The 23,260-nt window shown below is 36.6% G+C and overlaps 1 protein-coding gene across 1 annotated transcript in view; it reads right to left on the bottom strand.

Annotated features, from left to right (window-relative positions):
- The window catches only part of Cdkl5 (cyclin-dependent kinase-like 5), a 155,265-nt gene that overhangs the window by 49,749 nt on the left and 82,256 nt on the right, over positions 1-23,260 (bottom strand). Inside the window, exons 4-8 of the mRNA XM_013032129.1 lie at positions 17,374-17,419; positions 9,058-9,194; positions 4,267-4,387; positions 3,190-3,249; positions 442-532 (exon numbers count right to left, since the gene is read on the bottom strand). Of these exons, the coding sequence (XP_012887583.1) occupies positions 442-532; positions 3,190-3,249; positions 4,267-4,387; positions 9,058-9,194; positions 17,374-17,419 (455 nt within the window). The remainder of the gene's footprint in view (positions 1-441; positions 533-3,189; positions 3,250-4,266; positions 4,388-9,057; positions 9,195-17,373; positions 17,420-23,260) is intronic.

The following is a 23,260-nucleotide window of genomic DNA, read 5'->3' as shown; positions in this document are numbered from 1 at the left end:
GGGGGGGGGGAGGCGGGGAGGATTGGGGGGGGGGGGGGAGGCTGGGAAGGGATGTGAAGGGTAAACAAAGGAGGAGGCTGCAATGTTTGATAAGAAATGTATGCATTATCCTGCCCATGTAATTGTAACCCCTCTGTACAGTGTGTTCACAAAAAAATTAAAAAAAATAAAAAACAAATCAATCCCTAGAAGGGGGGGGGCACTCAACCTACCCAAATGTCCCCAAGAAAGACAATCATTCGTTGAACTCAAATTACTGACACACAGAATCATGAGTAAATAATGGAGCTGGTTTCATAACATTTAAGTTTTCAGGTAGTATATTACAGTAAATCTCTAATTAACATTTAATTAAGTAAAATTCTTATTTTCCATAGGTAATTGCAAAGTCAAAGATCAAGAGATACGTAGAGGCCACTCTACTTTGGGAAAGTAACTTACCCAAGAAGAAGTTCTGGGGATCGATACCATCTGGTGGCCACATACTCTGTGTAGTTAGCATTATTGCCTTCTGAGAGATTCCGAGCAAAACCTGAAATAGTAAATTCATGTTGGCAAAATATTTCAGTGCTAATAGACTTTAAAAGAACATCGGGGCTGGCAAGGTGGTTCAGTGGTAGAGCGCTTGCCTTGTATGCATGAGGCCCTACGTTCAATTCCTCAGCACCACATAAGCAAAAAGAAAAAAAGCCGGAATTGGCACTGTGGCTCAAGTGGTAGAGCGCTAGCCTTGAGCTGAAGAGCTGAGGGACAGCGCCCAGGCCAAGAGTTCAAGCCCTACGACCAGACCTCCCCCGCAAAAAAAAAGAACATCAAAAGAAAACAATGACTGATATTGAATGGGTTGTTTATTATTAATGTCCTTGTTATCTAAAAAAAATTACTAGCTTTCATGTCAATTAAAATTTGCTCTCTTGCCAGGTACCAGTGGCTCATGCCTGTAATCCTAGCTACTCAGAAGGCTGAGATCTGAGGATCGCAGTTCAAAGCCAGCCAAGGTAAGCAAGTCCATGAGACTCTTATCTACAATAAAGCACCAGAAAACCAGAAGTGGCACAACACCACTAGCATCACTAGGGCTCTAATGGTAGAGCGCCAGCGATGAGCTGAAAAGCTGAGGGACAGTTCCCAGGCCCAGAGTTCAAGCCCCATGACCGAAAAAAAATTAGTCTCTTCCCTATGCTAGAGAAATCCATGTCACTCTATCCAAAGTCACCCTATCCAAGTCCCTCCATAGTTTTCTAAGCATTCAAAGCTTAATTTCAAATTAGTTTTTCTAAAAAGGCAAATATTAGAAACGAAATTAAGAATCCACTAAAACCAAAAGTCAAAATTAAATAACATTTTGTAGACAGTTATTAACTCTGCTACCTGAAACATGAATTGTATTTGTATATCTATTGGTGCTGATCAGTTTTAGCTATTATGTAAACGAATCAATGGCAGTACTAGAAACAAGGCAGGCCACAAATTACTTTCATTCCCTGATGTCTCAGAAAGCATGTTACAGTAATCTTAATGACTTTACAGACCCCACCATAACTTCTGTCTTTCTTCCTTTCAAAAGGTTTTGGAGCCACATCAAAGTCACAAAATTGAGGCAGCAGAATAAATTCATTACCTAGCTAACTCACCAAATGTGGTATAGTTTAATGATCAGTAGTTACAGAACTAAAACATTAAAATTAGGAGTAAAAATTAGATGTCACATTTGAAAAGCATATAATACTGTTTCTTAAAATGAAACAGTAAAAAATAAAACAACCACAGCAAAAAAATCCTAAACTTCAGCCACTCAATAGGTCTTTGTAAGACATTTTGTAGCATTTGTCTTTGTGAATGGGGTTCTTCAAGCCAAAGGAAGTTCCAGCTCTGGGAGGGAAAGCAATTAGGAAGTCCTTGTTAGGGTTGCACAGGGTACAGATCACCTCATATGGTGCCACTAGGAGGAACTTTCTGAGCATTTAAAAGTCTTCTCTTAAAGAAATAATGTTAACCCAAGAGTGTTTTTTCCTATGATTAGCCATTCTACAGTATTTCTTTTGTATTTCTAACTTTTTATAATTTCAGCTGCCTTAGAGATTTAAGCAGAAGAGTGGCCCATAGAATCATAGAGGCAGAGTAAATGGTGTATAAGGTGCGGACTCAGTGTTGGGTGGTAATCACAATTACCAACAGGAATTTGTTAGAGACACTGTTTCTTAAAAGCATAATGTCAAAGAAATGCTAAAACAAACATTTTGGTATTCAATATTCCTTTTCATTTTTCTAAACTATTGTCTAAGAATTGAAGGTATCTCAAGGCTCTTCTTAAAAAGTTACAAAGAACATTTAAAACATTTTCCCCTCAGGAGCTCAAGATCATAATTTCCAAATACTGAGTAAAATTGCTGAATTAGTTATGTATGTCTCAAAATGTCGAACAAAATGGGTCATTCTACAGAGTGAATTCTTACAACAGTCTACTATAAGATGCAATCTATCTAAAAGAACCCAACTTTTGCTTAAGATAAATAGAGGCTTATGTAGAGGGTTACATTGTATTTGTGATTGTAGTTGAATATATAAAAAGGGGGCTGAGTGTGTTATAATTTTAAAATAACTAAAAACTCTTCCAGACACATTTAATCAAGAACTGGCATATCATACATCAGTTATCAGCTTTATTTATTGAACACACAATAGGAATAAGTGTTCTGGATATGGTTCTAGAACTGAACCTAGAGCAATTTCTATCAACATCTAAAATATTTTATCTTATTCATACTAGGAACCCATAGTGAGAGTTCCAAACAAACCCTTTCCTGGGATCATTAGGTGCTGGGCTTATTCATATATGCATATACATGTATTTACTTTGAATAAATTCTCATTAAGTCACATTTGCTAGGCTTTCTCCCACTTGAGCTGTGTCACCAGTCACTTTTCGGATAGGGTCTGTTTTTGTCCTGGGCAGGCTCTGAACCATAATCTTCCTATCTGTACCTCTATCCTTCATCTGGTTTCTTGATTGAGCTGTGGTCTCAACAACTTTTTGCCTGGACTGGCCTGGAACCATAAAGTTCTAAATCTTCTCTTCCAGAATATGTGTCACACACGTGGCCAAATTACTTTTGATATGCATTTAAAAGCTATGTGCGAATTACAATAATTGTTTAAGTACTGAGATTTGATTTCTTTTTAACTTACCAAAGTCACATAATTTTAGAACCTCATTGTGGCTGATTAGTAGATTTTCTGGCTTTATATCTAGAGTATCAAGATTAGAAAACAATTAGTAAAAAATGTTCTAAGTTCTGCTGATTGACACATGGTATCTAATTAGAAATCTAGCATAATTTGAATAGATAACTGTAGTGAAAAGCAGAGTAACACACTTCATGCTGGTATGTAAAATTTCAATTTCTTTCTTCTTAAAAACATGCAAACCACAATTTCAATAATTCAGACAAGAAGTACATATTGTAACATCTGATAAACATCTTTTATCTTCATCACTGTATCAATTTGTGTCTGGCTAGTATAAAACAAAATGCAAGAGAAACATCAGAAGATAAAACTTGAAGACATCTCAAGGCTCTTCTAAAAAAATTACAAAGAACACTTAAAATATTTAGTAAAAACATATAGTAAAAAATGATGCTGAATAAGTGACTTCCTTTGATTATTATAAACAGTAGATTGTGGCAGTAAAGGAAAAGGTGAGACAGTTTACGGAAATACAATCATGGCCTTATGCAAATTTAGTCATGCCTATAACCTACAGACAATGGGTACTTTTGACTAATAGGGAGGAAAGTCAATAGGTGAAGACATACATTGGAGACTGCTGATCTAAGACACAATGAAAGATGAGTTCCAATAGGGACAATGACTTAGGTACCACCTATAAAGCCTGATTCTGAGTTGGTTCACATTAACTGGTATACTTGCAGGGCCAAAAGGCTATGGAATTGTTCTTTTGCCATTTCTCCTGGCCCCAAGTAAGTTGCAAAATTGGCTTTTGTTGAAGTCTTTTATATATAAGGCGTTTATTCATTTTGGAGAGGAATGGCTATACAGACAGAGATCTCACCACAACACCCAAATAAATTTATGATTGATCCTTTCAGTGTACAAAGGAATATTTGGACAGCAAATGACTTCTTAGATCTTATACTTGAAAGATGTATTTAAATTTAAATAGAAATATTCTCAAGATAATAAATATTTTAGCTTTTTAAGTGTTTTCTTTAGTATCTTACATTTCAAAAATTCCACACTCACCTCTATGGACAATATCATTCTTATGGCACCAGTGAATAGCTTTGATTAGTTGATAAATGTAGCTTTTCACTTTTTCAGGTGGAACTCCATTTGGCATTTCTTCCAATAATTCAAGCATATTCTAAAAAATTAAGCAGGCCCACTTTATATTAACATTTTTAAAGTGTTAGATGAGTCAGCCAATAAATAATATTTGTTACTTTTGTTTTGTATTTTATGTATAACTTAGTTCATGATGCACCAGGATACAACAATAAATCAAGGTTCCTTTTTTTTTTTTTTTTTGCTGTTCGTGGAGCTTGAACTCAGGACCTGGGCACTGTCCTTGAGCCTCTCTCTGCTCAAGGCTAGCACTCTACCACTTGAGCCATAGCACCACTTCTGGCCTTTTCTGTTTAGGTGGTACTGAGGAATCGAACCCAGGGCTTCATACATGCTAGGTAAACGCTCTACCACATTCCCACCCCCAAGGTTCCCTTTCTTAAGAAATGCAACTTTTACTACTCCTCTATACTGTTCCAAATAATAACTGTGTGTACTTTTTACTTCCCTTAAAGCTTTCAAGCATCATTTTAGGATAATTTCCTTTGAAGAAATTCAATACAATGTGGAGAAATAACAATATCATGTATAAAAGGGGGTGGATCATTTTAATTTAGTATGCAGTATATTTATGATAGAACCTTGTAATGAATATGATAGAACTTTGTAATAAAGTAATATAGATATTTCTGTTAAGAGGCTTGGAAACTACTCTAAAAAGGAAACAATTCCCAAGATTAGAAATGATCGATATATTTAGTGTAAAAATTAAAATAAGTATATTTTTTATAAAATAAGTTTTATAAATTAAATAGGATATGCTGTTGAAATAACATGTCGACCTCAAACAATTCAGTATTCAAAATTGTTAAAGTCAGAGACCATTCGAAATTCATATTTTTGTTTTGTTTTGGTTAGTGGTAGGGCTTACACTCTGGGCCTGGGAACTGGCCCTGAGCTCTTCAGATCAAGGCTACGCTCTACCACTTGAGCCACAGTGCCACTTTCTGGTGGTTTATTGGAGATAAAGAGTCTCATGGACTTTCCTGCCTGGACTGGCTTAGAACTGCGATCCTCAAATGTCAGCCTCTCGAGTAGCTAGGATCACAGGCGTGAGCCACCAGCATCTGGTGTCCTGGGAATGGGAGAGAAAAAGAGAGGGAGAGAGAGAAGAAGAGAGAAAGGGAGGGGGCGAGGGGAGAGAGAGAGAGAGAAAGAGAGGAAGAGAGAGAGAAAGAGAGAGTGTGTGTGTGTGTATGTGTTTGTGTGTAGGTACTGAGGTTTGAACTCAAAGCCTCACACTTGCTAGGTAGGCACACTACCACTTAAGCCACTCTAGTAGCCCAATTATTCAAACTTTTTGTCAAGCAGAAACTTCACTTAGTCATATCCCATTAAATTTCAGATTAAGCAAAGTTTCTCCTTTTCTTCCTTAAAGCACAAGGAATAAGGCTCAAAATAGCTTATTGTTTGCAAGTTACTACATAGAACAGCAATTCTCAAACTGTGGTTTGGGGATCTACAAGGGTCTTAAGAGATTGCAGAGGACCCTTGAAGTCAAACTACATCAGTTGTAACACTCAGGTGTTTGCCTTTTCCTCTGTGTTGGCATTTATACTGATGGTACAAAGCAGCAATGACTGCTCTCTTAACATATTAGCATGATTCAAGGGAATGAAATCATCAATTAGCCCTCTCCATTAAAAAAGAACAAAACAGCAATTTTAGGTAGGGATGTTCTTGATGAAGGATGTTACTTTGCTAAACTGCAATTCTTGAGTATTCATCTTTTTAAAAAATCTGCATGATAAATCCACATAAAGCACTTCTGCTGTGTATGTGCCATCTGAATCCTAGTTGTGGTTCCAAGCAAAGCACTGGGTTGATGGAAGATGCAGGCTCAACTAGCTGCTTTTGTATGACATCTTATTTTTAAGTTAGAAGAATATCTGACTCAAAACATACTTATGTTAATATTAATGGCTTATTGTTGCTATTTTTAAATGATTTTGGGGGAGGGGTGCTAAGGACAGAACCCAGGGTGGGCCTTGCTCATGCTAAGCAAGTGCTCTACCCCTAAGCCATAACCCAGCCTCTCAAATTAGTATTTTATATTGCTCAGCATGGCCTTCTAAATGAGAAACAAACAAATAAAAGCCACACAAAAAGTTGTAGGGACCCTCAATAATTTTCAGAGCATAAAAGATTCCTAATATCAGACAGGTAGAATACTAGTGCTCTAACACATTGTATTGAAAACAAAGAAATCAGTTGTGTTTATCTTCATACCTATTTATAACAGATGTACTTATTATCTTAATATAACTAAATAAATCCACCAATGGAAGTGTTTTTAACAGGAGTTGCCATTCCCAAGAAAAGAAAATTTAGTTTCTTGGGAATGGCAACTCCTGTCTCTCACCTTTGGTTAGACATTTGTGCTTTTCCTTTATAAAACATTGGCAAGGTGCTAGCGTTAGTAGTGCTAAGCATAAATACTGAAAGACTCTTTAGCAAGACTGTTCTGTGATTTTCAGCTTTGGCTTCACTTTTAAGGATGCATTAATATATGCATTAATAACGTATGTTAATAAAGACCAATCAGAACTTCAACCAGAAAGGCAACATGCAAATGGCTTTGACATAGCTCTACAGAGTAGTAAATGTATATGTATGAAGCAAAATATTTAAAGAATGTTTGCATCATCTTTTATGTTTTTCCACTTGAATCATCTTTTCCAACTTAACAAATATATAAAAGGTGCCAAATGCACAGGAAGAACAGGAGGTATCCCTCACTTGATGTTCTGTAGGTTCTTTAGCGCCATAAATACTAGCCCTCCATAGCCATTCTTCTCTTAACTCCACAGGAGTAGTTTTCAATTGAAGACCTAGCAGCTCAGAATGAGGAGTGGACTTGTGCTCTGCCTTGTAGCTAGTGTGACCATGCAACTACTACATCTTGTCCAATGGATGTGACAGTTGGCGATTATACTGTGAAAGACAAGGGGAACATCTCAGGAGTAGTGGAGCAAAATGGTAGAAGCAGGCAGCAGGAACTGCTCTCATGATTGTGGAGCACAGCTGCCATCCAGTTCTGCACTGCCTACCTTTTTATTTGTATATGAAGGAGAAACAAACTCCTTTTTGTTTAAGGGACTGTGATCATGAGTCTCTGTTACCAGCCTTGTACATTTTATAGTCTTTCTCCTCTTAAGACTCACTGTGGATTATTAGGCATTGCCACTGATGTGCAGGTGTGATGGTTACCTTCCATCTAAGAACACAGGGGCAAGGAAAGAAGCCCAGGAATAAGTTCTGGTAGCAGTTCTGTCACATCCTAGCAGAGAGATCTCTGAAATTACCTTTCCCAGTGAGAAACAAATACAGAGAGGTATCTATCCATTTGTTATACTAAATTGTTATTTACCATGAACAATTACCATGAATAGAACAGAAATGGAAAAAAAAGACATAATGAAACACCAGATTTTCCAAATTTTATTATTTAGCAGTAAAAAATGCAAACTGTGTATTTGTAACAACTAAAAATTAAGAGCTTCTGATTTTCCCTGCGATCCTAGTATAGCAATCCTTTTCTTAATATCTTTCAAAAATACCAACAACTTTAGTTTCATTTTGATAGTGAAAGTACTTCAGGGGAATACTTAAGATAATACTGAAAAAAAAAACATGAACCAAATATTGGAAAAGAAATGTAAAAGCAGTGGTTTAAAATGACAAAGGGCTTTCTCATATTTTCCAGTTTCACTAGTAATGATATTACTATTTTTATTAAAAATAGTCTGTAATGGCTAAATAAATTTCAAGTTGCATTAGTGGTCACCTTGACAACATTGGTTTCCATTTGATGATGACAATGGAAATGACACCTTGTCATTCAGGGAATAACAAGCACCTGAGTGCTGACTTGCAGCAAACCTAACCTTTTCAGTTTCAATTCAAATTTGTTAAAAGCATAGAAAATCAGCAGTCACCAATTGACTCAGGAACAAAACTTTCAAAAGGCTCCGCTGGTCCAGTTTCTTCTGTTATTCTAACCAGTCAAAACCAACAGCTGCAAGTCAGCTGCAAAGACATTCTGAGACACCTAACACTGATTACTATAGCATACATTTTCCATTAGGTCATGCCATTAAGATTGTTATTAGTAAGTTGATTTTTGTTGTTTAAGTGCTAAGACAAGTGTGTAGTCAACTGGAAAAAAATGCATGTCTTCTTGTTTTCTCTTATGCTCTCAATTCCTTACCAGTGGTCTAATCTGCTGCATTGGAGCCTTACCTCAAGCCTGTTAGCAAGCCTGCTTCTTCTCAAAGAAAACCAAAGTACAGGCAGTTCACAAAAGACTGACTGACTCTCTCACTACCCTAGGTCTGATACAAGCACCTAGCCTGTGCTGGTTTTGATCTGGCTTAAACCTATATGATCCCATACCACCAAGCTTAATGTAAATAAATCAAATCTAGAAATGGTTTGTTGGATGTAGATTCTGAGACTTCAGAAGCCATATCAGTATACAGTAAGATTATGATTATCGGTGTACTATTAAATTGTAAAACCTATCTAAATCTGTTTCAGGACTTACAATGATTATGAAAAATGTTTTCATCGTAAGATCCTGAGATTAAGAATACATAACAAGTCATACTAATTAATAATACTTTCTTTAGCAAAATTACAAATAGCCCTAAATAAAAGATCCAAGAAGGTAGGCAATTAATAACTTACTTTCTCAACATATTCAAATACCAAGTATAATTTCCCCCTCCGACGAAAGGCTTCCTTCAGCTCCACAATGTTTTCTTGCTTGAGAGTGCGAAGCATTTTAAGCTCTCGTAAAGTCGTTTCCTTGACTTCTTCATTTTCTGGAATGTAAACAATGGTGAAAACAGAAAAATTAGAGCTTTCAAACTACTGTTCAAAGAATTTTAAGAACATTGAAAACATCCCAATTTCACCTCCCACTTTTGAGTACTTCTACTTAAGAAGCCCATGAGTGGAATGTTAAATTACACATTTTTCTTGTTGAAAGGACCAAGAATAAGAAACTTAAAGAAAGAAAAGGCTTATTTGACCAGCATGAACCTGATTTTCTGCTTTTATTTTCTTGTATTCCTTGTTACAAAGCATATGTATAAAAACACAGATTTATAGACACAACATATGCGTTTGCTATCATTTTAACTCTAATACGCTATACAGGGGAAGAAGGTGGTAAAAGGGTCATAAGAATCAACCATGTAAGTGTGCAGAAGAGCTTCGCAGAAGAGCTTCTTTGCAGTTAGCATTTCTAGCAGTTGATGTCTTAAGGTTGGCTTAAAGGAACATTTTATTCATTAGGCTGAGTGTGAGTCACCTCGGTGAGCAAAGGTCATGTACCAAGCATTCACAATACGACTCTCAGCCAAATTGCTGGGAATTCTGAGTGTGTCTGATCTTCTTCCTGAACAGCTGCTGTTCTGTGTTCCTGCTGCCTTCCTGTGGCATGTCCATCTGTCCATCCCAGATGGGATAGCTGTTCTGGGACGGAGAACTTATGCTGAACCAATATCTGCTCTTCCATACCATCAACTTCACTTGTAATAACCTCCAAAGACATGGAGGAAGGACAGAAATTATTAACTTCAATGGATTAATGGGCAGGAAAGTGCAGAGCTAGTATTTCATTTTAAATGAGTGTTCATGACAGCATGAGACATGTTCATATGTATGTGTAAAGGTACATGTTAATAATCCTTCACCTGTAATTCGCAAATCACCAAGAGTCTAAAAAACTGAAACCTTCCCTAAATTTGTGCCAAATTCATTTAAAGGTAAAACTGCATTGACATGAGACCATGTTTAACCCACTTAATGGGAATGTTCATTACTATTTGATTATAAGGTGTTATATAATATGCCATATTTCCATTCTAAAATCTCAAAATTATGAATTCTAAAGCACATTTGTCCTCAAGGTTTAGGAAACCCTAGCTTAAGAGGTAAATTGTGTGACTCTCAGTTTCAGGCATGTCTTCAAGTATAGAGTTTGGTGATAAGGGTGAGAAAGTCTTATTTAAGAAGACATGTTTGCTAAGCAAGGTACACTAGACAGAAAAGGTTGAATGCAGAGCTATCAAGGTGGCTCAAGTCATAGAGCACCTGACCAGTATGTGCACAGCCCTGGGTTCAACTCCTAGCACTGCTAACAAAAAAAAAGGTAAAGAAAAAAGGGGTAGGGAAGTAAATGCAGAAAGGACAGTGAGAGGAAGAATTCTAAGTGCAGATTAAAGAGTACTTCTCAGATTATTTTCTATTCCAGTTCCCTCTTTAAATGCCCTTTCAAACTGAATTTTAAAAAGAGCCTGTAATAGAAACAAGGGTTTCAAACACTGGTATATCAGAAACAAATGGAACATAAAAGTCAATACACCTTTGGGAAAAGGTTAGATAAGGGAGGTATTCTACTTCAGCCAGAAAATTGTTGCAGATTGCTGGAACACTGACTAGGAAAGGATTTAGATATTGCCTATGGGGAAGACAAGAACTAGTAGGAGGGAAGGCAGTAGCAGCAGACACAGTAAACTGTCACACCATCTATGGAAAGAACATGTCAGTGGATCTCATGTGGCAGAAGGAAAAATGGGTGAGATGCAATCAGAGGATGTCTTGAAGGTGCTTAAAGAACTGTGATGGGACAGCTGTTGGTGGTGTTCTATGACTGCTGGGACAAAGTGGTGATGAGATGGAAACAATGGACACTGACTTGCATGTGAGAATTTGAATTTACTATCCCTTAATCCCCTCTGACCCTGGATGTTTCTATAATATATGACTATGGAAAAAGGAGGATTCAGAAAACACAGTAGATAGGGTCTTGTGTCTATGTGTTTGTGAACAAAGTTCTTAAGTACATCCACAAGCTACGTTGGAGCAGGATACAACAGTTGCTACAAAAATGAATGCTTGGTGAATTCCTGGCATATGAAAAATTAACGAAAAAGAGTACTTTATTTTTGATCAGTGACAGTTTCACTTTTGCTAATGGATGACCAAATCAGAATGGCCTAAGTAGAGCTGAGGATGTGGCTTAGCTTGCCTAATGTTCACAAGGCCCTGAAATCTATTCCCAACACCACCTGCCACAAAAAGGCCTTTATAGAAGGAATACTGGGGCTGTGAAGGTGGCTCAGTGGTAGAGTGCTTGCCTTGCATGCATGAGGCCCTGGGTTCAATTCCTCAGCACCACATAAGCAAAAAGAAAAAAGCTGGAAGTGGCGCTGTAGCTCAAGTGCTAAAGCGTTAGCCTTGAGCTGAAGAGCTGAGGGACAGGGCCTAGGCCCAGAGTTCAGGCCCCACGAACGAACGATAAAAGGAACACTGGCATAAAACAAAAGAGATTTAGATTTTGGACCTAGCCATGTAAGTAACTAGTGTTGTGACATGTAACTTTGGTCAAGGCAATTAATTATTCATCAGTAAAGTAAGTAAATAAATGTCCTTCAATCAGGCCCCAGTGGCTCATGCCTGTAATCCTAGCAACTCAGGAGGCTGAGATCTACAAGATCAAGGTTCGAAGCCAATTGGAGCAGAAAACTCTGTGAGATTTCATCTCCAATTAACCAGAAAAAAATGTCATCCTCAAGGTGTGGCCCAAATGGTAGAGTGCTGGCTGTGAGCAAGATAGATGAGTTGAGAGTAAGATCTAGTTCAAGCCTAATACCAAGCACAAATAAAATAATTGTACCATCCTCAAATCCTATGACCTTTCTAAAACTAATTATGTATGTTTTTTGTATTAAAATCTTACTGATTACAAGCCTAAGCCTCACTAAATTTGGATAATTGTTACATATACATAATTGGAAAAAAACATACATATGTAATGAGAACAAAGACAAATGATTAATGCCCTTTCAAAATGAAGTGCACTAAATCACTTAGCATGTAGCACCAAAACAAATTCAACTGAACAGCATTTGGGGGCCTTCTTTACTTTATGCTCATCTGAGGTATTAAGGTTGGAGTTAAGTGCTTCACCATTTAGTTTGTAATGACTGGAAATAAGGCAGGAAATTAAGTTAGTAATTGGTGAAGTGCAAGCAAAATGTGCACTCATCATTACTAGGAATAGCTTATATTATTTTTCTAAGTGCTTTACGCTTTTTATCACAAAGTGCTTACACTTTGTGGTAAAAAAAAAAACCATGGTAATAAATAATCAGATGACAGGGAAAAGGAATGCACATTCCACTTACACATGCTTCTCTCCTCAAACAAATAGAAAGTAGGAAAGCATTTCAATGAAGCAGCTTTAATAAATGGTAGCACAGCCTACTGAAATGGGCACAAAAACCTGTGTCTTCTAGTTGACACAATTCTTGTGTGTTCTTGTAAGTTAGCTCCTCCAGTTCAGAAAAGAAAAAAAAAAAACCTAAGGCTAGAAGTATAGTTAACTTTCTCAGGGTGAGTAGACTGATGATACATTCTATCTAATAGCCTATTTAATATGCCATGCAGGGATTTAGGTAGCATTAGGGACACAGTGAGCTTTGAGGACTGTGTCATAAACAACCAGATTCAAGAGTAGACTATATTACTAGATGTAGCCACTTGACTTGTTGCTAAAGGCAAGTGGCTAAGCAGGAAAATATTGGTAGAAGAAAAATTCAGATGGTCTAGGGTCTGTATTTTAGTCTCATTTAATCACACAAAATCTCATCATCTGTGAATTGGGGCTGAGGGTATTTGGATTATTCTGTAGGTCTCCTCCAGCACTAAGCAATACTTCTATATCATACTTGCTAATGTGCATGCTGAATGACCTTTCATCACTTACCACTGAGGAGGTTTAATGAAGGCAGGAGCAACTCTAACAAAGCTAAGTGCAGATAAATGTAATTTCACTGAGTGAGGACTAAGTGACATGGTAGAGAAAAAGGATTAGGAACAAATAAAAAATCTGACCTACTTTTATAGGCTTACCGATGAGGCAAGTTAACACCTCTAAAAAACAAGAGAAACTCACCAAAATAAAAGGTAACAATTTTATGAAGCTAGCTCATAGGGGCAAAGGAAATTCAAAGATAAGTCAGTGATGAAAAGAAAAATCTAAAGATGAGCAGCAACTCTCTATTGTAACTATATTTAAAGAACTGTGGGCTTGGGAAAGGAATCCAAGAATAGCTGTAACCTACTTTATGAAATCACAAACGACATTTTATATAGCCAAAGAGGCCCCCCAAACAGACCTTTAAACAGAGATACTGTAAAAGAAAAGTCATTCCATCCTTGTACAAAACCATAGGGGTACCATGTGTGATTCTGGTTTTTGATTGAAGAAGGAACATCAGCAGCAGGGCCATTAATGTGGCCAGGGAAGTTTGAACGCTGGTGCAACTATTTTATATACCAAAAAGATGAGAGCTCTTCAATCTTCAGAGATGAAGATCAGTAAAAGTGAAGCAGAAATTTATGAAATCAAAAAAAAGTGCAAAATAGTCACCAAATCTTAAGAATCCCTGAGAGTTGAAAGACACCCATTTGGGACATGAATAAAGAAAAATAATAATAATCTACAGGAAACATAAGCAGCAGCAGAATATATGATATAAAAGCAAGGATACAAACTACTAAATATGGACTGTTACACAGCTCCCTGGAGTGAGCCTCCTTGCTAGGTACCAAGGCCCAGTGAGGAGAGGATCCCTTCTCATCCCATCATCTAAATTTTCAGGAAAGAATGAAAACTCCAAAAGGGTAAAAAGGCTAAAAAATTCTCACCATGTTTCCTAAAGTAAAGGTATGTTTTAAATTCTTACTGGTCTAAATCTATCTCACTGAAATAAATTGGAAGTTTAGTTTCTCAAGCAGTTTTCCCTCTTTCTAGCAGATATAATTATTCTCATTCTCTTATTTTTTAACATGTATAGAGTACATAAGTAAATTGACATTTGGGTTTATTAAAAAAAATCAGTGCTCTTGGATTAGTTAATAAATATGGGTCAGCAGACATTTGTATGTGTCTATGTGTAAGAACAAGCCAACAGTGATAGGTTTTTAACTGAATATCAAATCTCATTGAAGAAAATTGGAGTTGCCAAAAAGGTAAGAAATTATACCTAAATTAATAATTATACAGTCTGTAATGTACCTTTTAACCAAATAATCTCTAATATTTTTACAGTCTATTGTCATTATATAAATCTAAATAATGAGCAAACTAATTCAATGGAGACATCTGATTGAGTATTTAGTAGTTAATGTTTTGTTGTAGAGACTTACCTTAATGGACAAATTCATAATTATGTCATTCAGAGAGTCACTAAGATTCATTGTCAGAGACCCCAAATTTATGATGAAGTGTCAGAAGTAGAAATCATTAGAATAAGAAAAAATAAACTAATAAAGTGCTCACAGATAAAAATTTCTCAGTCCTGGAGCTGGAAAGGTAGTTCAGTGGTAGAGTGCTTGCCTTGCATGCATGAGGCCCTAGGTTCGATTCCTCAGCACTACATAAGCAGAAAAGTTGGAAGCAAAGCTGTGGCTCAAGTGGTAGAGCACTAGCCTTGAGCTGAAGAGCTGAGGGACAGCGCCCAGGCCAAGAGTTCAGGCCCCACGATCGACAAAAAAAAAAAATTGTCAGTCCTAAATTTTTTTGGATTGAACTTACAGACTTTTGCATGTGAAACATGTAGTCTACTGCTGAGTTTTGTTTTGTTTTTGGTGGGTCATGGGCTTGAACTCTGGGCCTGGACACTGTTGCTCAGCTTTTCAGCTCAAGGCCAGTGCTCTACCACTTGAGCCACAGTACCATTTCTGGCTTTTTCTGCTTATGTGGTGCTGAGGAATCGAACCCAGGGCCTCATGCATGCAAGGCAAGCACTCTACCACTGAGCCACCTTCTCAGCCCATCTATCTACTGCTGAGTTTTATCTCAAGTTTGTATTCCTCCCTTTTTCTATCTGAAATGAGAGTGTAAAAATCTTTCAGAGAGAATTATAGGCAAAGACACTGATAAATATGATTTGACAGAATTGTATAAGCTAACATCTAGAGAATAAAGACCTGAAAAGACAGAAAAATGAAGACAAAAACTGATAAAACCTCTTACATATATATTTTCTGTGTGTGTGTATGTGTGTGTGTGTGTGTGTGCGCGCGCGCGTGCGTGCATGTGTGTACTGGTACTAGGACTTAAACTCAAGGCCTGGTGCTGTCACTTGGCTTTCTTACTCACAGCTGGCACTCTACCACCGGAGTCACCCCTCTATTTCAGCATTTTTGCTGGCTAAGTGAAGATGGGAATCGAGTCTCATAGGCTTTTCTTCTCACCCTGGCTTTGAACTGTGATCCTCTAAGTCTCAGCCTCTAGGAAAGTTAAGATTACAAGTATGAGCCACTGGTGCCCAGCTTAAATATATTTTGTGTGTGTGTGTGCCAGTTTTAGGGCTTGAACTCAGGGCTGGACACTATCCCTGAGCTTTTTGTGCTCAAGGCTAGTGCTCTATCACAGCACCATTTCTGGCTTTTGAGGATTTTTAGTAGTTAATTGGAGGTAAGATTCTCATAAACTTTTCTGCCCCAGCTAGCTTTGAACCATGATTCTCAGATCTCAGCCCCTGGCGTAGCTAAGATTACAGGCATGAACCACTGGTGCCCAGCTGAAACATACTATTGATAATTCTCTTTATTTTGTAGAAATTCATTAACCTAGTGTATAATTTATTGTAAGACCCGACTTTCCTAACTACAAGTTACCATTATAACCTAAATTATATTAACTATAAATGTATATTTACAATTTTAGTTTAACTTGTCTATCTTAGTGTCCCAATATAATCTTTTGTTTTCTAAGAAATTATGGTTCTCATTTTAAATAATGATGAATTAGTCTTAATAATAACAATCTTTTCAACTAAAGTCTGCCTAAAAATGTAGCCTCAAAAACGTTTTATATAACATGGGTGCTCATTGCTCATACCTATAATATTGTTACTCAAGAGGCAGAGATCTGAGGATCATGGTTCAAAGCCAGCCAGGGCAGGAAAATCTGTGAGACTCTTACCTCTAATTAACCATCCAAAAAGCCTGAAGTGGAGCCGTAGCTCAAGTAGTAGAGCACCAGCCTTGAGCAAAACAAAATCTAAGGGACAGTGTCCAGGCCCTGAGTTCAAGCCCAAGTACTGAGACAAAAAAAGTCTGATAAACATTTGTGGATATATTTGACTTTAATAAGACAAGAGATTATAGTCTTTCAAAGCTGGGTGAGGTAGCACATGCCTGTCATCTCACCCAGTGACAAAACACAAAGAGGATCACAATCTAGGTTGGTCTAAATATAAAGCAAGATCTTATTTTTAAAATATGTAAAAAGGGACTAGCAGAATAATTAAAGTAACAGAATGCTTATTTAGCAAGAATGAGACCCTAAGTTCAAACCTTAATATTGCCCCCCCAAAAAAACTTAAAAACTGAAGTGCTTTATTTTAAACTTTCTTGTCCATCACAGAGCAATTTTAATACTCCATTTGAAATAGTCTGGATGCATGTTCATCCAGTATGGTAGGTACTTTTCTTGAAAAGATTTTATTCCACAATAAGTGATTCTAAATATAAAATCACCCCCTCCATACTGCTTTCCATCAATCCTTATGTTCTTGATTAGAAAATGTGAGGAAATGCTAATAACCAATACTGAAATCTTTCACACAGTATTCATTACTTATGTGACTGCAGAGTATGTACTTCAAATCACCCTTTAATTATAATTTATGTGGAACTATTACAGATAACTTGACTCCTATCTAGCCTTTGGAGCAAGATTTTTAATGTTGTTTGTATCCTAAAATACAAACTAATTGTTCTAAAATCATGGCATATAAAAAGATTCACATAGAAGGAACTAAATACTGTAAAGCAAACCCTGATAGTAAATAAGCTATAATTACTTCCTGAAATTATGACTTTAAAACCTTAGGAACAGCAAAGTCCCAAACAGTCTATGCTTTATGTTTACAAAATATAGAAGAGGGAAAATACATATATATAAATATATATATATACCTTCACAGTCCTTGAATTTCTTGATTGCCACAATTTCATGTGTTTCCTACAAAGAAAAAGGCAAAAGGAAAGTCATTTTCCAATGTTTTTTCCAACTGGGGATCCCAATTGTCCAAGGGACAGAGTAGAAAAAATCCTCATCCATAGCTGCCCATTTCTTGGTTCCAAAATTGTTTCTTATTATCCTTCAGACATTTTCAAAGATGGAGAGGAGAAAGGAAAGAAGGAAAGGGGCAAAGAACACAGATGGTGATAGAACATGCATGAATCATAAACCAGAAGTGTCAATGTCTTCAGGCTACTCAAAAGTTCAGGATAAAAAAGGAACAAAATAAGTATAAAAAAGACTTAAAAATATTCGCATAACCCTTGCTAACATTTTGGAATATATTTTTCTAGTAAATTTGTCTAAATATGAATAATATCATGTATCTTCTTGCATGGTATTTTTATTCACTTGATATTATATAAGTAACATTTTGACATGCCAGTAAATGTTTTAAAAGCACTATTTTTAATGATTGGTTACTTAACCAGTCTGTTAGTGCACATACTTCAACATCTACACTTTTATTTCCATTGAGTAAATTCTGTAGTGATAAAATTGGTTCAAAGGTATAATGTTAAAGTCTCCTAATATATACTGCCAAACTGACATACAAAACACATCATTTCACTGGGCACTGTTGGTTCATGCCTGTAATTCTAGTTACATATGAGGCTGAGATCTGAGGATTGAGGTTTGAAGCCAGACTTAGTATAACAGATCCTAGAGACTCTTCTCTAATTGGCCAGTAAAAAACCTGGAAGTGGAGGTGTGCCTAAAGGGGTAGAGCACTAACCTTGAGAAAAAAGCAAAGGGACAGCACCCAAGCCCTGCTTTCAAGCCCCAGTACTGGCAACATACACACAAAAATACATCATTTTACAATTACCTTTAGCAGTATATATCATCAAGTCTACAACCAGTGGCAAACATGGTTATTTCAATCATTTTCAAGCACTTTGGAATTTTAACAATTTCTTTCCTTAAATCTTACTCTCTTTGTGATTTAATATATGCTATGAAAAGGGAATGTAGATTTAATGTAACTATTATATTCTGAAGCAATTTTTTGCCATGCATTTTTAGTTCTCTGTTATAGCCATATCTGTCTGTCTGTGCCTATCTATCTATAGTCTAGATTTGTTTTTAAGAATTTTGTAGTCTAGTGAAGGCTACTGGTCTGTTCTTATGACAGACCCAGTTTAAATTACTGGGACCTTAAACTTTCTAATTAGTGATTTTATATATCCTGATCTTCTTACATAACTTCATTAAATAGATTTATTTTTGAGATTAGGTTTTGGCTGTTCAATCTAATTAATGATTATATACACATGAGCTATTAATTTTATCTATATCTATTTACATATTCAGTTTGCTTCTGTTTACAATACCACATTTTCTCTAAGTTTTTACATATTTGAGTGCTTAAGTTGTATTAATTTTTGCTTCATCAGAATAAATGACTTTCAAAGGAAGAACTACTATTTTCCTTCCATTTGACTTCCTCAAACATGTACAGCAAGTGTCAGGCACATAATTTTAGGGAAAGAAATCTTACATTCTTACAGATTCATAATAAGCTTCTAGGTACCATAAAGCCCTAGAGATTTCCATTTACATCAACACTGTAAATTTACATGCTTATCACAACAACTTTAAAGGGGATAGGAATAAAGCGTCTTGCAACAAATCCATATATTAACTATTTTTTCCAAAAGAAAGTAAATGAAAAGGCTATAGAAGAATGGAGGATTTCTTGGAAAGACTTGGAAAAAAGTCATATTAAGTGAAGTAAGCCAGACCCAAAGAAACACAGGTCCCATGGTTTCCCTCATTTGCAATAAACAGTATACATCTAAGATAATCTTGGCAGATGAGCAGAATAACTCAATAGCTATGTACATATGACCATATAAAATGATGCTAAGTGAGCCGGGCGCCGGTGGCTCACATATATAATCCTAGCTACTCAGTAGGCTGAGATATGAGGATCACGGTTCAAAGCCAGCCCGGACAGGAAAGTCCGTGAGACTGTTATCTCCAATAAACCACTAGAAAACTGGAAGTGGCCGGTGGCTCAAGTGGTAGAGCTCTTGTCTTGAGCTGAAGAGTGCAGGGACAGCACCCAGACCCAGAGTTCAAGCCCCATGACTGACAAAAAAAAAAGATGATGTTAAGTGAAATGAACTCCAAGACATGGACACAAGAGGATTTTCTTTGTTGTTGTTTTTAATGTACTATGTGATTTCTTGTTTCTTTTGTATGTTCTTCCCCCTATCCTGTTACCACTGTATTTGATTTTGGTACCCTGGTATTGTATACATTCATCTGAGTTAGGGAAGGGAAGGGGAACAACAGAATGGTGAGACAAAGGACAAGGGAGAACCAATGCAACAGCGATATACACAAGACAATATGCTGGAAGTAATCTGTACACTCGGAGAGGGGATTGGGGGAGGAAGGAAAGTGGGGAAAAATGAGGGAAGGGGTAACAAGTTTGACAAGAAATGTACTTATTACCTTACTTATGTAACTGTAACCCATCTGTATATCACTTTGACAATAAAAAAAGAATGGAGAATTTCTAACATAAAATTATAAGAACATACAAGGCTCTAAAGGATAGCAATGCCCTAATATCTGGTGTATTTAGTACTGTAGAAAAGAACTGTGCAGCCAATTTGGTTATTGTTCCAAAATAGGTTACTTTTTCTGCCAAGATACCATTAGGACTTAACTTCATAACAGCATTTTTTTTGCAATAGTGTTGGTTCTAAATCTTCAGTGCCACTTTTATCTTGCCATTTCTTTCATTTTTTTCTAAATCACATCCATACTAAGATGCAAAGACATCCAGCAGAACTGGCATTTGACAGCAAAGAAAGATAGTTGGAATTTCCTTACCACTTAACCTTCAAATATAGATTGATGCCTGATTTCAAAACCTGGATTCCTAGCAAAACCCTTCTCATTGGGGTTGGCTGGGCTGAGGTTAGACTGCCCAAGCAGGATTCTCTGAATAAGAAGCTGGTGGAGGGCTGGGAAAGTGGCTCAGTGGTAGAGCGCTTGCCTTGCATGCATGAGGCCCTGGGTTCAATTCCTCAGCACCACATATGCAAAAAGAAAAAAAGCCGGAAGTGGTGCTGTGGCTCAAGTGGTAGAGCACTAGCCTTGAGCTGGAGAGCTGAGGGACAGTACCCAGGCCCAGAGTTCAGGCCCCATGACCGGAACCCCCCCCCCCAAAAAAAGAAGCTGGTGGAGTACATGCCACTTGCTGTTTCCTGTGTAGACTACAGAGATCACATGACCTAGAATAGCCTGTTTGTACCCCACACACTTGTCAATGGAGGCTATATAACTCTTCCAAAATTTCTCTATCTCTTACCTTACCATATTTGGGACATTTTAGTGTCTGAAATGATTTGGAAATACAGATGCTAATATAAGCCAATGGGGGAACTAAGAATTCAACTACTTGGCAAGATGATGGACTGCCTGATTCACAGTTTCTGTGAGAGAGCATAGGTTCAAGTCTTTTCTTAGTTCCTTTAGGTATTTTTGGGTGCACCAAGTAGAATAAATGACAGAATTTTAATCTTGAACCCAACTGAAGCTTAAGTCAAATTCTGCTGATGAAATACATTCTTCCTGGATTTTGCCAACAAACTTTGATTTTTAAAGCATGCATTAATCCAAGAAGGTTTCACTGTGATAAGTCCAGAGCTGCACACGGTGTACTTTGAAAAAGTTTATCTTTTCTATTCTAGTACCTTAATCCCCCTCTGTGCCCCACCTTTTCAAAATTTTACTGTACAGACTGCTTCTGTTTTTCTTTTCAAAGTTCTTCATGGGTATTTAATTAAGAGGTAGGAAGTGATAGGCCAAGCTTTATTACGTGTTCTACCACCATCCTGAGATATTATATATAACATAGGTATGGACAAAGAAAAATACATGAAAAATAACTAAAGAACTTGTGTTTTATATTCAATTTATTCACAAAAGCATACCATTGCCCCCACAACGTCTGCAACAGAATGTCACCAGCTGTAGTTAGCAAGATAGGCATAATTTGGTACTTGTTTCAGTCTTTGGTACTTGCTTTATTTAAATAATGAGGTAGTTAAAACTTGACATTTTAAGCAATAAACTAAGAATGTGATAAAAATATATCATAATCCATTAGTGAAAATTCTAAGCCTCATCCTTAATTCTACCATAAAAGTGAAATTACATTACTTTGGAATAAAAAATGCTAGATAAGTTTTAGAAAATGGTTCCTGGATTCCATTACTCTATGAATGAAGTATAGAAATGCATTTAACATTTTCCAGAATAACATTTTTTAGCTGAAAGAAAAAAATCAGAGAATGAAAAATAAATGTTATGAGTAACTAACAGATATCTGTAAATCTGTGGTTCTTCCAGTACCAAGATCTCTACTCCACAAAAATCAAGCCTCAATCACTAATCAACCATACTGGACAGAAACTTGTAACACAAACTCAGTACTGTTACTATCTATGCCTCCAAAATCAATGCTTTATTCAATATAAATTTTCCTTTACTTAAGATTTTAACAAAGCAACTATTGGTATTAGCAGTAAAAAAAAAAGAAATTGTCATTTAAAAATTGTTATGTAACTCTACTCTGGAACAACAAAATTCTTTAAACTGATCATATGTTGTAAAAAAAGTAGCAGAAGTCATTATTTTAAATGTTTTTCTCTCTTGGTAAAGATGTACACTATGCATCATGAAACAGAAAATACTGATTGCACATATTCTACTATTCATACAGTAAGCCATTTCAGAGGTTATACTCTACAACTAGTTCCTTAATTACTGCCTGAGAAAATTCTTTCTAGGGAAGTATTTTCTTCATCTAAGTACCATGAAATACCACTCACTAAGTATTTTAAATACGTCAATCCACATTTCATATGCAATGATACAACACTCTAACCACAAGCTCCTTCAACAGGAACAAAATCCTACCAGCATGGACACTGTTACTTTATACATAAATATAGTACCTAAATTTATTTTATATTATTATTACTATTTTCATAACATCTGGCTAGGTCCCATGCTAAGTGATTGTTATGGGTTATCTCCTTTAATACTCAAATCACTACTCTTAGGAGGATCATATCATGCTCATTTTAGAGATGAGGATGCTGAGCTTCAAAATTATACTGTCCTGATTCAAAGCCTCTTGAACTTGGCTAGTCTGGCCTCTTGTAGACATTAAAGACAAAATGTAAAACAAAACTGTTACTGCTTTATGTTAAAAATTTCTTTCATACAAGTATGAAACCCTATGTAGTACCTTGATCTCCATCTCCTTAGAGTTCACACAATACTTAGAAGGAAGCCAGGCACCAGTGGCTTACGCCTGTAATCCTAGCTACTCAGGAGGCTGAGATTTGAGGATCGCGGTTCAAAGCCAGCCCGGGCAGGAAAGCCCGTGAGACTCTTATCTCCAATAAACCACTAGAAAACCAGAAGTGGCTCTGTGGCTCAAGCAGTAGAGTGCTCGCCTTGAGCTGAAGAGTGCAGGGACAGCGCCCAAGCCCAGAGTTCAAGCCCCACGACCGACCAAAACAAAAAAAAAATGCTTAGAAGGAAGTCTTAAACTACTTTTATTTTCATATTACAAGTTAAGGTATGCCATAAGGCTCTGAAGCTAGCATTTTGTGCCAAAAATGTAACAATAACAACACATAAATGTTTCAGACTCCATAGCTGACTACATAGGCGACATACACACATACACCCCAAGTATGCTTTTGAGTGTACTAATATGGCTCAGAATAACTGTTACAATGAATTAGT

This window comes from Dipodomys ordii, unplaced genomic scaffold (genome assembly GCF_000151885.1).
Source record: "Dipodomys ordii isolate 6190 unplaced genomic scaffold, Dord_2.0 Scaffold150, whole genome shotgun sequence".
In the NCBI taxonomy this organism is placed as follows: Eukaryota; Metazoa; Chordata; class Mammalia; order Rodentia; family Heteromyidae; genus Dipodomys; species Dipodomys ordii.
This window is presented reverse-complemented; position numbering and strand designations above follow the sequence as displayed.